General features: G+C 31.9%; 1 protein-coding gene across 1 annotated transcript; it reads left to right on the top strand.

Moving 5' to 3' along the window:
- The first annotated feature begins 5,391 nt into the window (after positions 1–5,391).
- LOC136784674 (tigger transposable element-derived protein 6-like) lies at positions 5,392–7,122 on the top strand. Its single transcript, XM_066745523.1, has one exon. It carries the CDS (start codon positions 5,392–5,394, stop codon positions 7,120–7,122), a length of 1,731 nt encoding a protein of 576 aa, XP_066601620.1.
- The last annotated feature ends 10,012 nt before the right edge of the window (positions 7,123–17,134 follow it).

The raw sequence follows: 17,134 nt of genomic DNA, 5'->3' as shown, positions 1-17,134 counted from the left end.
GCAAATCGAGTAAATGATACATTGCCAGTATTCCTAACATTTATTGATTTTATTAAAATAATTATTTTTCTTAGTGATATTGTATTTTATATGTGTAGAAATAATTTATATAAGTGGAATAAAAAATAATTGTGAGAAAGGTGAGGTATTATCGAAGAGGTGAAGAAGGGACAAGCTGCAATGAAGGTCATACTGGCATGCTGTGATTCGTACATTTAGATCCTGATGGGTGGGGAGATTCTACCTGCGCGGGAGTTTGTACGAAGCTTTCATTTAGTTCGTCGAATAGTCTCACACGTGTAGCATTTCCAAAACTTTATACGCTTCAGCGTACCTAAAGTAATAACAAACCTGCGAATAAAAAGCGAAAAATGTCATCATTATTAAACTTTAAGATCAAGTTTGATCGGCCTAGTGCCACTTACTTTCCAGACGAGATTATCACTGGCATGGTCATCATTGAGCGTTTAAGACCGACAACAGCTACAGGTAAGCCTAAGATATAACCATTAAAAGAACTATATTGTTGTTACAAAATCGTCATTTACCACAAAACATTCGATTTTGGCAATTCAACAGGTAGACCCCCACCTCATATTTTCTGAATCCATTCACAGTCAGTTCCACCATCATCTTCATTTAGCCAGAATGTAAGCATCTAAACCTAATAATTTATTTGGAAAACGAAAGAGCGTTACAATTTCTCTGTTATCTTTGAAAAATTCATGTGAGAGTTACTGTACAGTCTCCCAATTAACAAATGCAATAACCTATTATTTTAAAGTTTTATATCAATTATTCACTACTTTCATTTGCTAAAAGAAACTGAAAAAAATAATTTTGCAACTTAAAGGCAATGGGTATCTGATTAACTTTGGCAAGCATAAATGAGCTAGATAGAAGACTTGAGATTTTAAGAAAGAAATTCTTAATAAAACTCTTAACCGTAGCCTTTAATTAACTCGAAGTTGTTCAGAGAGTGGATTATCTATTATCGAAAATTGCATAAGCGATTTATTAACTATATTTAGAAAACTAGGTAGTCGGGGTTTACTGAGTTAATATAGCAATACTAATCAATTAGAGAGAGCATTCTTTTTAATTATGTAAACTCTGTAGTGAAATATTAATTATAGATAATCTTTTATCAATGGTTCCATTGTACGCTTTTATCCTAATTTAAGTATACTCGAATAATAAGAGATGTACTTTCTTTTTAGTAATGTCTTCACAGACATTTTACTATTTTATTTTTGTAATTGTAGGTATATCTATCATAGGTTATTTACCGTAACTATACTAATATGAATTTAAAGAGGATATATAACTCAATAGCCCCAAGGAAACGCACATAATTATATTCAAGAAAAAATTTATATTTAAATATTAAATAACAGCTGTTCCCTAAATTTGTAAATATTAGAAAATTTCCACAGCGAAACAAAATTTAAGTAACCTGGTATTAACGTATAAAGTTGAAAGATTTAAAGCAAGGGTCTCTACTTGAGATTAAAATCATCTCAAGATGTGCACTCTCACTTTAGTAAATTACTTGCCTTTATCAATAGTAATAAATATAATTCATTAAATCTATTTTTATTATTTTCATTGTTTAACATTTTATTCGTTAATTTCATATCATCGGTTTACTGCAACGTGTGACAAAAATATTACCTTCTCAATCCTTCAAAAGCTGCATCAAAGTAGGCAAATCGCAAAACTCTCACCATAGTCAGGTTTGATGTATATGAAACAATTGTGGTTTTATTGAATCGTGCAATCACGTTTATTTTATTGAGAGGTAGATGTATAAGAAAATTTTTTTCCTTAATTTGACCTTTCTATATCCAAAGTCAAAGGAAATGTAGGATTTAAATATTAAGCAATAAATAAATGCTTCTGATAAATTAGATTCTTCAAGGAAATTTAAGAAAAGATCTCGAGATTATTTCCTACTATTAACCGTTTGAGTTTCAGGGAGTATTGAGAAAACACTGTCGAAGAATCCCAAGCAATGCAATTGCGCTTTCTTTAAGCCCGCGTCCGTTTATTAACTGCAAATACTGAAACTCTATAATAAATATGATATAATCTATAGATTCGAATTACTTACAGTTAATAAAAGTACGTGGAGTAATTGAGTACGAGAAAATCCAAGCAGCAAGTTAGTGCTTCTTTTTTTACCATCATTTATGTCAACAACACTGGAAACGTACTGATTTTTCTCGACATAAAATCTCAACGGCGCGATCGCGTTGCTCGGCACTCAAACGGTTAACACGCATCTACAATTCTCATATTCATTATTTATTTGTCAAGTTCTATTGGTCATAACATAAAATATTGAGAAAAATTATTATAGAACAACGATATAAAAACAGAAAACTTTTTTCCTAGAATGCAATAATATGATTCTAAACCAGGTTATCCTAACATAGTAAATCTTACCTTGACAATTTTCCATGCGTATAAGTATTTAAATATATATCCTCGGAAAATTTATAATGGTGATACAGGTAAACGTTAACTGGCTCCTCTTACAAATTTAACCGCTAGAATATGATGGATTTAATGTTTTCATGCAATTTTACCATTTAATTCTCGTTTCCGATTGAGGAAAGCGCAGGTAGCCAATATTGGAAGATACGTTGTTACATAAGCATTTTTCATTCTGAAGTAATTATACAGAAAAATATTTCAATTAAAATAATAAAGTTTACTATTGGAACCGTGTAAACTTGGACAGAAAAGTTTAAGTGAGAACATGTATAACTGTAAATATGAACAAAAAAATCTAACAAAAATGACGAAACTTGCCGATAATTATAACGTTGATATTATATGCATTTTGCATCGTTACAAATCCTTACCAGAATGCCATTATGTATGTATATATAGGAGTAGACATAGCGAATATCTTTGATCTGCTGTTACTTCGCTATTAAAAAGTACGTTCAGAATAGATTCACTATATGATATCTTGCGTGCTCTAATTTCTATTACATTTAATATACGTTACCTGTTTTAATCTACATGAAAAAGCGCTATATTACCCGGTTCTATTGGTCCAATATATACTAACGGTGAACGTTAATGAAATTTTAATTTAGCAAACTTTGCAATTTTACAAAAAGCGACATTTCTAGTGAAAGTTACTTATAAAAACACGAAAACTCTTGCCATGCCTCATCGCATCGTGACACACTATGACAATTTCGTAAAATTACAGAAAACAGAGGCATTTTTCTTACTGACATGGTAAATTTTAAGTTTAGCACCGTAAAAGATATTATATCATGAAAAAGTTTTTGGTGTATTCGATTCACATTTTTTAAAATAAAAATAGAGTTCTAATTGACTTACATTTTAACTATATGTTAATTTTTTAACTTAATAAGCCTTTACACACAAAAATACTTAAACGATGAGACTTAAGTGTGAAGAAAACGAACCTGCTACAGTAGGTAATTTTGGTTGGATCGCCAAAATTACTCGCTGTAATTGTTTAGTTTTTTTATTGTTTAAATCTTATACATTTTAAGTATCTTAGTATGTTAAGGCGTTAATATCGTCGGGATTTTATCAATAAATTTAAAGCTATGTATACTTTAATAGGATATTTAAGGTATTAGTTAGCAATTAAAAAAATATTACTGCGCAGGATAAGATGTTAAAATTATACTGTCAGAATTGTAAAATGAAATTCGAAACTCACTGAAAGTTATATCGTAAATAAGCGTTACCACTGCCTGGCCAAACTATTTGAAAGAATGCTTAAGTATCGTCTCCAATGGTGGGTAGAGCACTTAGGTATCATTCCGACAACCCAAGCTGGATTCAGAACCGATCATTCCTGCTCTGATTGTCTATCGGCTTTGACATTGGAAATCGAGAAAGCATTTTCTATGGGTAACGAGGTGTTGACATGCTTTCTTGATGTTAAAGAAGCCTTCGATAGTGTTCTCCCTGACATACTAATTAATAAACTTAGCGATATTGGTTGTCCGACAAACCTTCTGGCTTTCATTCAATTCATTACCTATGAAAGAGAAATTATCTCTACTGGAATTGACTCTTTTTCTGGAACAAGGAAAGTATTCAGAGGTCTCCCTCAAGGAGGTGTCCTCAGTCCGCTGCTGTACATAATTTATGTAAAGGACATTATGAAAAACGTCCCCAAAAATATTCATAATGTGCAATTTGCGGATGACCTAACGATCTATACTACGGTCACTAATCCTCGCCTTGCTAAGAAAGGACTGGAAGTAGCGCTCTGTAGTATCAGCAATAACCTTCTAGATTTGGGCCTTGAGCTTTCGCCAGCAAAATCGGTTCTTCTTCATTTTAACAGAAAGGGTATCAAACCAGGCACTGCCAGCTTGTCAATAGGATGCCACACTATTAAGTCGAGCCCCTCATCTAAATTCTTGGGAGTATGGTTGGACTATGAGCTCAAATTCTCTAAACATATAGAATACATAAAAAACAAATGCTTCCAAAGGTTGAATGTACTGAAATTTATTTCTGGCATAAAATGGGGAGCTAGCCCTACCACTTTACTTATGGTCTATAAGGGTTTCATCAGATCAATTATAGATTATAATAGCTTCATCTACTATCCCTATTCGGAATCGCTCTCATTAAAGGTGGAAAGAATTCAATTTGCGTGCTTAAGGCAGGTCATGGGATATAGAATTAGTACACCCACAAACATTCTACTTGGTGAATCTAAATGTATGGATATTAAAGAAAGAGCGAAGCTACTATGTAGCAGATTTCTGGCTAATAGGCTCTCCAACCATAGTTCTCTTTTAGCTCAAATTGTAGCTAAGTTAAAAATAGGGGAGACAGGGGCTAGTTGTTACGGGGGTAAGAAGTTACAGATGAAAAACAGGTAAATAAACATATTGTAGAAGAGCATCAATACAAGTAAATGCTTCTTATAACGTCCGCTAATGGATTAAGTATCTTAGTCGCACTAATATTGTCGATGAAGGAAGATATAGGAGTAGCTGCTGAAAATACTAGGTTTGTAAATTTTTCTTGTAAACCTTATTTTTTATTTTTTAATATTATAAATTATTTTATCATATAGCAATTGTGTATATTTATATAAATTTGAAGTTTTTTAATGATCTCAGTATATAATAGAAAAGCCAAATCTTCTTTTACGACTTTTTTTATGCATTAAAGATGTAATTGTGTAGTCGGGGCAAAATGTTATAAATTTTCGGGGCTAGATGTTACGTGTCACAATTGACCTCAAGTTATAGATACCTAGACTCTTAAATTTCTACGCTAAAATTGGTTTATGTTTAAGTCATCGTGTTAAATTATAGATACTTTTATTTAAAACCATAAAACTATTATTATTAATTTATTTTATAGAAAATGCGAGTATATAAGAGAAAAACTGAACGTGGTACACAACCAAAAGAATTATTTGAAAAAGTTGCTCTTATTATACAGGAAGACAATACAATGAAAATTCGCAGAGTAGCGAAAGATTTTGGTTTATGTCACATGACTCTGGCAAGATATTTAAAAAAAAGAAAAATAGCCTTAGATGAAGGAAAATCCATAGATTCTGTTACAATAGGGTATCGGCCAAACAGACAGGTCTTTGATAAACAGCAAGAGAAAATCTTGACCGATTATATAATTAAATGTAGCCAAATTTATTATGGGTTAACTCCAGAAGATATTAGAAAAATTGCTTATGAATGTGCGCTTAAATATCATATTGAAATGCCACAATCATGGCGAATTAATAAAGAAGCAGGTGTAGACTGGTTTACTGCTTTTTTAAAAAGACATAATTCTATGATTTCAATAAGAATTCCTGAAGCTACCAGCTTAAGCCGTGCTACCTCATTTAATAAGACAAATATTGATAATTTTTTTACAAAATTAACTTCAATAATTGACAAATATAAGCTAACTCCTTCTCATATCTGGAACGTAGATGAAACAGGAGTTACTACTGTACAAAAACCGAGAAAAATTATAGCAACAAAAGGAGCTAAACAAGTCGGATCTGTAACTTCGGCTGAAAGAGGTTCTCTTGTTACTGTTTGTGTAGCAGTCAATGCAACTGGAAATTCCGTTCCTTGTATGTTTATATTCCCTAGAATTAGATATAGAGACTATTTTATACGCGATGGTCCACCAGGATGTATCGGTGCTGGGAATAAGTCAGGTTGGATGACTGAAATAGAATTTGAATTATTTCTAAATCATTTCATCGATCATGTAAAGCCATCTATTTCGAACCCTGTACTTTTACTGTTGGACAATCATTGTTCGCACTTAAGCATCAGTGTGGTTGAAAAAGCAAAGAATAATAATATAATATTATTATCATTTCCACCGCATTGCTCCCACAAATTGCAACCACTGGACGTAAGTGTTTATGGTCCTTTTAAAAATTATTGTTCCAATAAGCAAGATGCTTGGCTAAGAAACAATGCCGGAAAGACAATGAGTATACACAATATTCCATCCATAGTAAAAGAAGCTCTTCCGATGGCACTAAATCCGGTTAATATTATTGCTGGATTTCGCAAAACTGGAATTTTCCCATTAAATAATAGTATATTTCAGGAAAAAGATTTTCTTTCTGCCTTTGTCACTGACAGGGTATTAACAGAACAAAATAATGAACAAAGAGATCAAATTTTACCAGTTGCAGGTCCATCTAATCCAGATAAAAATTTATCGCCTGGCCCTATTAATTTTAATCCAGAAGAAATTCGACCGTATCCAAAGGCACCTCCTCGAATTAAGAATACATCACGAAAAAAACGAAAATCTGCTATTTTAACTGATTCACCAGAGATACAATTATTGAAGGAAGAAGAAGATAAAAAGTTAAATAAAAAACGAAAGGTTAAAAGCAAAAAGGAAGTGTGCGTGAAGAAAAAAAAAGTAAAATATAATAATGAAAAAAAAGATGATGAATGCTTTTGTTTAATTTGCTATAAATCGTTTAATGCAAGTAAGCCTGGTACACAGTGGGTTCAGTGTATGCAGTGTGGAAATTGGTGTCACGTTAAATGTGTGAAAGGTGATGTTTTGCATTATATTTGTTTCAATTGTAAATCTGAAGACGATTCTGATTAATTGGTGCATTATTTTTGATCTAATATGTTTAAAACTTTGTAATAATCATATCTTCATTCAAGTTAAACAAATAAATTAGTTAAAAGTTAATAAAGAAAAATATAATTCTGTTTTATTTTATTTACCTTTGCATCCAATTTTAAAGAGACAAAATTTATCACTTTTTACCCCCTATGATGTAACAACCTACCCCAAGACTGGGGCAATAAGTTGCAAGCAATATTATTTAAAAATTATTAAATTAAAGACAGCCTAATAGGTATATAAGAATTGCTTATAGCGGATAATATAGTGTTATGATGTAGAAAGAACAGCATTTGATTTTAATTTAAAATATATGATTAATTAACTAGTTATTTTAAATATAATATAAAATGTCACAACTATCCCCTGCCTCCCCTACTGGAGGTTCAAGGCAGCTCCAAAACATTGCTACTGAACCAAACTCACTCAATTTCTCATCTTCTCCCATTGATGTATCCAAATTGTCCTATCTCCCGGGACCTGATGGAGCTCAAATGTAAATCAGTCCATATTAGGATTAATCTTGACCTAGGACTTGAAATTAAAGATAGCAAGCAACCGTCTCAGGTCTTTCTAGAACACTGTCACAATCGGGTAGGATCAGGTGTTTCCTTCTTTACGGATGCTAGCAAGACACAGCCTGAATCTGTCTTTGGGTCAGAACCTGGTGTAGCGGTGGGTTGTGCGGTCTTTTCCCCAGAATTAAAGCTATCTCTCAAATGGAGCATCAACAATGAAGCCTCAATTTTTACGGGTGAGGCTTTTGCATTGTTGAAGGCTCTTGAAATTCTGACTGAAGCCAATCTTTCTACAGCATATATATACTCTGACTCTTTAAGCGTGCTACAAGACATTGCCAATCCAAAATTTTGTACTAAATTGAACCCTTATGTTTTGGAAAGTAAAAAATTGTTGAATGGACATCTGAAGAATAAAAACATTCTACTTTATTGGATCCCCTCACATGTTGGTATTAAAGGGAATGACATAGTAGATAGACTGGCTAAGGAAGCCTGTAAGACTCCCCCTTCTAAGGACATAACTCTGCCATACTCTGATTTTTTCAATAAATTTGGTAGGAGAGCGGCAGCAAATTTCAAGAATTATCTTTTCAAGGAGGCCTCTTTAAAGGGAACCATATATTTCGCTAATTATTATAAACACGATAGTACACCATGGTTCAAGGGGCTTAACCTTAGCAGGGATTTCATTACGTGGGTTAACCGAGCCCGATCAAATCACTATCACTTGAATTCCTCCTTGGCCAGGATAAAAATAACTAAGGATAGTTCTTGTGACTGTGGGAGTCCAGTACAAGATCTTAACCACATTCTGTGGAACTGTGCACTAACGGAAAATTCAAGAATACAATTGGTATCCAGATTACAGGTTCTAAAATTCTTTCCCCCATACTGTATAGAGGAATTTCTTTGTATGCCCAAAATTAAACCTCTTTTGCTGCTTTTTGGATTCTTGAAAGCTTCCGGATTGATTTGCTAACTTCCGTTTCTATATTGTATATAACTTATGGTAACTCATGTAATACAGTGATAGTACTTTAGACTAAATTAACTTAAGCATTGTTATCGTTATGCTAATAATCCTATATGGATTCTAATGCATTATATAAATAAAAAAAAAGCGTTACCATAGTACGTGCGTTAAATTAGGCTGCTACTTAAATCTTCAAACGCTTTTTACATTAACTTATCTCAATGATAAAATTAAAATGCAATAATTATTTTATAATGTAAAAATTAAATTCCAATAGCTTAAATATATACTGTAAATATAATCTAAAATGTTGATATAAATATAAAAGTTTTAGTACAACAAAAAGAATAAAGATAGACTTATTTCCGACTATCTTACATGTATTTTTCTTTTATTTGCTATAGATGCAACTAGACACGTATCGAAAGTAATATATTTGTTTCAGCATTGTAGTACTAATGTGCTATCTCCTATTTAAAAACTGTACTTGCTAGTATGTTTCTGGTTCTCATCTATAAGATATGAAAATGTTTTTAATAAACAGGGATTTAATTTGATTAGTGTTATACAGAATGAAATTTGACTTTACTAGTGCTAACATAATCTCAACATTCGCAACTACTCATTAGTTTTGTTCTGAGTAGATCAAACGTATTAATTTGTCTTTATAATTAATATAATAATATTATTAAATAATTAATCTATATTAAAAATAAAAGTTTCATTATATCAAATTAAATAAAACAATTAAATTTATTCAGTAATAATCATTATTTCCATTTAAATAATGAAATCTTAATTCTTTTTTCATATTATACTAATATCAGGAAACCGCTCTACCTCTCATTGTTAACATTCATTACTCTTTTTAATCGTCTATTTGTAGTACTTAAGATACATTGGAAAGGAGAATGCAATGTACTCTGGAGGGGAAAGCGCAATGGCAAATCCCAGTCTTTTTCGTCTCACGAAAAATACTTTTACGTTGAAACCATACTTCAAGCTCCATTAGAGGGTGAGCATATCATGCATGAGAATTCAATTTCAGCTTACGTTTTAGCTTCAATTCAAAGTTAAAATTTGTTTTCAGGAATGTTCCTATTTATAATTCCCAGAGGGAGCAGTACGTATCAATTTAATTTTCGACTACCAAAAAATATTCCTTGCAGTTTTGAGAGTAACTTCGGCAATATTAGGTATACCGCCAAAGCGACTCTCTACAGGCCTTGCGCATATGGCTACGAATTCAAAACAGCTTTCAGCATTGTAGCCCCACTGGATCTAAACAACTACTCTAAGCTTTCTGTTAGGAAATACTAACAATATCTTCGATAATTAATATAATAAAATATACCTATAATATTGTTAATTTAAATTAGCAAAACAAAAATTAAACCAACGCGATTTTTTCAGCTAGGAGTTAATGATGTTATTCATAAGCAACTGCGCCGGTATCTTTGGTGCAATGATGAAGATATAATGATTAATGTGATAATTCCTTTTACGGGGCTCGTTCCTGGTCAAGACTTAAAGGTAATGGTTCAGTATGACATACGATCTGACGCCACGAAGGTTGATAAAATTAGTGTTGCGCTTTATCAGGTAAATAGGACTATTTCTCTTGATAGAAAAAAAGGTATATTAACTATTAATGTATATCCACACTTATGTTGATTATTCATTTTAATTCTTATAATTTAAAGAAGCTAATTTTTCGTGCGGACAATGGTAGGGAAAAGCAAGAAAAAAAACTTCTAACAATGGAAGAAAATTTTAGTCAATATACGGATGTTGGTATAATGTTAATGAATTTGAATATTCCTCCTTTACCACCATCTTTCTTGCAACAGTGTGGCATAATTAATTTGGACTACTATACCGAAATAGTCATTAGTTTTAAGGGATGGTAATTATCTTAAAAATGTACGGAGAGATTATTTTAATTAATAAAGTACAATATGTAATTGTTTGAATTTCAGGCACAGTGAAATAAAAAAAAGATATCCTTTATTGATGGGGACCGTTCCAAATTTGAATAAAAGTGGGATTCCAAATTCACCGAGAATCGAATTTAACAAGCGAATTCCCATGCTCACGATTATACCAGAATCAACTGAATCAGCTGAGCCTCCGTCAAATACAGGAACACCTGTTAGCTTCTATTTATCCCCCAACCAGCCAAATACTTCCGCAATCAACAGAAATATCCGTAAATATCTGCTTATATGTTGTAATCATTTAATGACTAACTCGTGTATAATACAGAGAATTAAACATTAACTATATTGATTAAAACATATGGCTTTAGCATCACCATCCTATCAGCAATACTTTATGAAAGTAAACAATATCAAGGAAGATGATGATTCTAAGTATATTCTTGGAGCGGATATTCCTTTCGCACCAAAATATCCAGTATTCAGTGGATTACCAGAACGTATGTTATTTTTATTTAACATAGATGCATTGTTAACTGATTGCAATTATCGATGTCAAGTTTTAGTGACATAATGTAACGTTAATTAAGAATGTCTCTCTCTCTCTCATTGAGTTTCTAAAGAATAAATATATTGCTTTATTTAAGTACCTTCGGTTGGAATGAATGAGAATCCGATATTTTTTCCTGGCAAATAATAAACATTGAATTAATCCATTTTTTTTTAACAATTAGGTTTAATATTGGTATAAGAGTTCCAACAATCGGTTAGTCTGATTGTAATTTTCGCTTTGCAATGATTGAAAAAGAAAAACTTTTCTGTTTAGCAATCATTCAACCGAGGAAGTGAAGCATGAATGATTATCATATTATATATGTTAACTACAAAAGGAATATATTTGTTTAGATTACGTAATCTAATAATTTTAATGGTACTATGAATATTACCTACTGTGAAGGACTATTACACAGCTTTCTTTAGGATACTCACTATATGAGAGCAAAGTAGTACAGGTACATATCGTGCTCAACATAATCTAAGTATGAAATATATGTTTACTATGGACTGCATTAATTATTATGACCCTGATTTTAGAAAGAGATCTGTATATCATGGAACCACATGCAAAATTAACCTATAGACAATGCATGAAATTAGTAGAAATGTACATGTGATTTGCCGGTTAGATGGCTAGTAGAATATAAAAAAATAAAATTATTGTGCGAACAAGAACATCGCATTTATAGTTTGAGCTAATGCGAGTCAAATTCTGTCTATTTCCTTACAATAAAATAGCTATAATTTATTGTTAGTAAATGTAAAAAAAGCAATATAAAATAAATGTATTTTGATGTGTTATATATAAGTGTATACAAAATGAACAAGACATAAATATATTTTAATGTAAAATAAAGATGTTTGAAAACTTAAACGTAAGTTCTAGTTTTTAGCAAACGACAATCTAAGAAATATATATGCATTGCATTAATATTCCAATAATTTCTTATTGAGAATTTCGAAAGTATATGAGTACCGGATCAAGGATTCTGGACACCGGGCTTCTCACTGTAGAGTCTCTCTCTCTCTCTCCCTCTCTTCTACGGCTCCCACTATATCCATTCTAACAATGCGGGACTCGTATAAAACGACGGATCCTGCCAGCCCGTATCCCACCTTTAGGATAATTTCATGGTTGGAAAATTGATGCACCATTGCCTTTTCCATAAAGCAAATATGGGAACTCTCTTATTGTTGTCAACCCTGCTTTCGGCATCCGAAAGTTACTCACTTTGAACGGCTAATTGTAGGCCTCATTACGATCAACCGTCCTTCCAAAACCTCGCACATAGTGATAACAATCCGGGGCCAGGATTTAAATCTCTGGAAGCGCAAGTTTTCACACTTGCGCTATATCTGTACATATACAGTTATCACGCTCTTCGCTTTTTGTGAATCTTTTTTAGCCGGGACGGTCCAGCATATTGCGCTATCCTTCTAAACTGCGGACATATTAAAATAGGACAGTAGGACAATACAACTTTAATTTCTTTCTAATAGGAAATTTCGGCATTTTGATTACAAGTACTTGTTTCTTCTTCTTGATGCGAATTGTATTTATATATATCACGAGGTTGTTGACTCATGCAAGCATACTAGCTGATTCGTATAATAAAAAATTAAACGTTTTATTAAATCGAAATTTTTATATTCGAAATAGCTTTATAGAAATGACCGAAATTATTTCGTAATTTCAGTTGCACTACTCATGTACATTTCTTTATTTTAATTAACACTTTTAAAAAATTCGCAAACTTTTATAACACAACAATGGTATTAGAGTTGAATCAGGTTTTTAAATATAAATTATACATCTCGTTAAATGCTACCCAAATTTGGAATGTGTATTTTAAATTAAACGTAGCAAGACGAAAAGACCTGATCTACCTTTAGAGGATTGAACCCTTCAAATAGCCTAGTATTTCAATATCAAGTGTGAAACATAGCAAATGTGGTTTAATATCAATTTTCGTATAGCGTGATAGGGTTACCAAACAGATGGTACATTTTTTTTTTATTTGATTGATATGACTCAGCTGTTTTTTTTATCCACTGTTTCGGTTTCTTTTTTAATCAGAATTATACTGTCGTACAAAGAACCGACGAGACAACCGCAACCGAAAACCCAAAATATTCGATAGATAACGTAAAATCCAACATGGATTTTACCACATTCCAGCTGATCGCATCGAGTGACACCGAGCGGACATTGTTGTTCGTTGCGGTTTCCATATTGTAACGAAGACGCTTTTGTACCACCCATGATTCAATAGAAGAACTTTTTTTAGTAGAATCGGTTGGAATCTGCAATGTCCTTGCGAGAAGCTAAAAAATACACAAATATTTTTGGCACTGCGTAGATTTTGATATAGACGAGTATAGTCAGTGTGAAACGAATGTTGGTGTTTCGCATCAATATCGTAACACTAAATGCTAATAGAATTTGATACAAATAAAATTTCACAAGCGCTAAATAGATACCGATAGCACATTACCATTTATCAAACATATACATTGCCTATAACAAAATTTAAAGAATTTAAGGTAAATTATTTTAGAACTTAACCGAATAATGGTTAACTCATGTCAGATCGATCAATTTTAATAGAATGAGTGATTCAAAGAATGAAGTTCTTTTTAAATTGAAAATTTCTATTGGTAGAGCTAACTGACGGCCCTCTCTTAGTGATCACTTATTGCTTGGAGAGTTCAGAAACTAAGAGGCAGTTTTACACAGAAAGGATTTTTCAAAACTCTTAGTGATTTTTTAATTAAACACTAAATAAAAAAACTTATATAAGAATTTTATTCTTAAAACGATTTAATGTATATAAATCTATAAATATGTGTCATGAATTAACCAGATACTATCTATAAACTTTCAAATGTTATGAAATTTATACAAGGATTTCTAAGTAATTGAAATACTCTCTCTACTATAGTACTTACATGATGTCTTAAACGACACACACATCGCTGAGACTCTTACAATCTCCAATTATTAAATACAGATCAAGTAATATAGTTATAAATGAGGAGCTGCTTAACCTTATTCTCTCCATTTGTTACCAGAATAACCCAATCTAAGACGATTAATTCTCTTTTGTCTCAGTAGATATATAATTCGGCGAGAATATCTTGTAAACAATTTAACGATAAAATCATGTAAATCAAACCTTATCAAATTATCTGTTCATCGTGGAAAGCTATTATATAATATGTAAACATACTTAAAAATCAATAAGCTTAATATAAAAAAAATTATCTTACTAAGCTGAGAAAAATGATGGCTATTGAAAACTTCATATATCATAATCGTACACATATCACATTTAAAAAAAATTTCTGTTGTATGATTGAAAGCTTAAATATCTTAAAGTATAAGTAATAAGGAGCAAGACATTAACAAGTTTATCACTATCATATGGAATTTAATTTATTTACGTTCTTTTTTTAATTCAGTTATTCTCGTACAAAATTAATATTTTTAATACAATCTACAAAAAGTAATCAGGATTTTAATGGTAAAATATATGTGAATTAAAGAAAGATATTTTAAGTTTTTATTAAGTAAATACAGTAGATAACTATATTAACTTATAGGAGAATATTTAAATATAAAAGTTAATATCGGTTCCTCATTTCCTTTCTTCAAAGAGTTTTGATGAGTTATTATGTGAATATGAGTTTAAAAGTAGAAATATACAAAATTGAAAAATAAGATTACAATAAAGCAGAAATGGAACAAGAAAATAGAGAGTATAGGGACTTTTTCGAGGTTAGTATACTAGTAATTGCAATTGAAGGGGTTAAAAGCTGCGCGAGGGCTTTATACGAGTCTCCCCTCCACTCTCCAGCACCACCAGGCACCACCACCACCATCGATTTAGTCTGCAGAGACAGTGCAATAGGGTAGTAGGTCTACTGGCTTGAGCCTATAATTTCGTGCTTACGAAACTCTTTATAATACTAGAAAATTGTTTGTATTAAAATAAATTAAAGAGCCACGAAATGTCATTGCTGTTAACATTTAAAATCATGTTCGATCGATGTGACGCTATATACTTACGCACCAGGCGAAAACGTTACTGGACAAATCTTTATCGAATTGCCAAATCCGAAAACAGTCAGAGGTAAGTTCCAGTTCACACTTATACGAAGTGCTCCACACATACAGGGTGTTTCACGTAAGGCGCCCCAGCTCGAAATGAGGACTCAGAGGGCATGGTGGGGGCAGATGCATCTAATTGGCCGCGGAGGGAGAGAAAAGGATTAACGTGGAGAAGGATAGAGCTATCCTTTACTAGACGATACGCCTAGCGTATCGCTGCCCCTCCCTTCCCCGCTCACATCAGTCATGTTTGGTCAACTCTTATCCTCTTTCTCTTACTCTCTCTCTCTAACCGCGGCCAATAAGATGCATCTGCCCCCACCATGCGCTCTAAGTCCTCTTTTCGAGCTGGGGCGCCTTACGTGAAACACCCTGTATATAGGATTTAATTTTTTTTACTGCACTATAGAATTGATATAAACGGTAACGTAAAAAGCAAGTATACGTTTTTCTCAATACGCAATTTGGGCTCAACTTAATCCTCCAGTGCAGCGCAGCAGCAAGCGAAAACTCTCTCGCCTTTATTCACTCGCTTGACCAAAAATAATATACCAGTTTAATTAGGGATGGCGATTCCAAATTTGGTGACCTAGTGCGTAATTTCAATCTGTTGCAAATAGATGAGTTTATCAGTTTTTTTTTTTATGTATCAGTGTTCATTTATAAACTTTTCGATTGATTATTTTGGAGAGTATGAAAGATATAAATATTTTTGTTTAAAGTACGTATTTCATGGAATCATGAGGGAAGTTTAACCTCAGCAATATTTTTTAATTACGTAGAAAATCTTAAGATTACTTGAAGATCACCTTGATTTTTTTAAATGGAACACCCTGTATATACACTTTTACATATTCATGTAGCTGATCATAAGAGTTTTCCAAAACATTATATCAATGTACCATTTCATTAAAATATACTTACGAGATATTTAAATTTGAATTTATAATATATGAATCTATAGGGGGAAGACTTGTAGTTTAAGCCTCTTTATACCTTGAGACAATTTTTAATTACTCTTCAATCAAAAAAATCTTCTAGTTGAATAAGCATACACCAACTTTGCCAATGAGATTTGAAAGATAAGGTATTCTATGCATAATATAAATATAAAGAATATTAATAAACTATTTTCTGTAGGTTATAGTAATATGAAAAAGATGTCCTAAGTTACACGAGACTTTTCTACCCGTGAGGTGCGTACACTGAACCAATACACAACTTTGAAGAAGTTTATACAAATGTACAGTTGCAAAGTTAAGTAAGAACTTGTATTAAAAAGTAAAAGGGTTTTGAAAAGCTTTTCAGGTCATTTATAAGAATATGTGAAAATAATGGAGTGCTCCTTTCAAAAATAACCAAAGTGACCTTTAAAAGCTTAACAAATTTTATCGTTCTATTTTTTTTTTACTTTCATTAACCTTCCTTTTTAATATCATAAATACATATATGTCTTTTTTTTCTTTCTCATATTCTCTCCATATTAATCATCTGAAAAATGTTCAGTTAAATTTCTGGTTTGGCGCTTTTTAATAAAAATTTTATTTATAGCGTGCAATATTAATATCAAAATTGTAATGCCTTTGTTGAGAACACAGTGACTATGATTCTTCGTATGAAGATTCAACGAGGCATTTGAAGTTTGTACATTTAACATCTCACTTTTCCATATTATATGTCTCGATAAATTTGTACGCGTGATAGTTGTGTAACTGATTCACACATGCACATATACATTAAACGGTCCAATTATATCGTCATGTAGCTTTATTAAACGTTTTGTTACGACAGCACTGAAGATCTGCTTCAAAGGAGAATGTACTCATTGGACCATAAACGGTGTTAAAAAGCAATATATGTCTCACGAATGTTACTTTTACACAGAAAT

This window comes from Prorops nasuta, unplaced genomic scaffold (assembly GCF_024137725.1).
Source record: "Prorops nasuta isolate Cenicafe-Biocafe unplaced genomic scaffold, Cenicafe_Pnas_1.2 PNAS00003, whole genome shotgun sequence".
Classification (NCBI taxonomy): Eukaryota; Metazoa; Arthropoda; class Insecta; order Hymenoptera; family Bethylidae; genus Prorops; species Prorops nasuta.
Note: the sequence above shows the minus strand (reverse complement) of the source record. Positions and strands in the feature narration are given on the sequence as shown.

Bases quoted from the DNA above. Each gene is read 5' to 3' on its own strand.
- LOC136784674 (XM_066745523.1), top strand. From the start codon at position 5,392: ATGCGAGTATATAAGAGAAAAACTGAACGTGGTACACAACCAAAAGAA.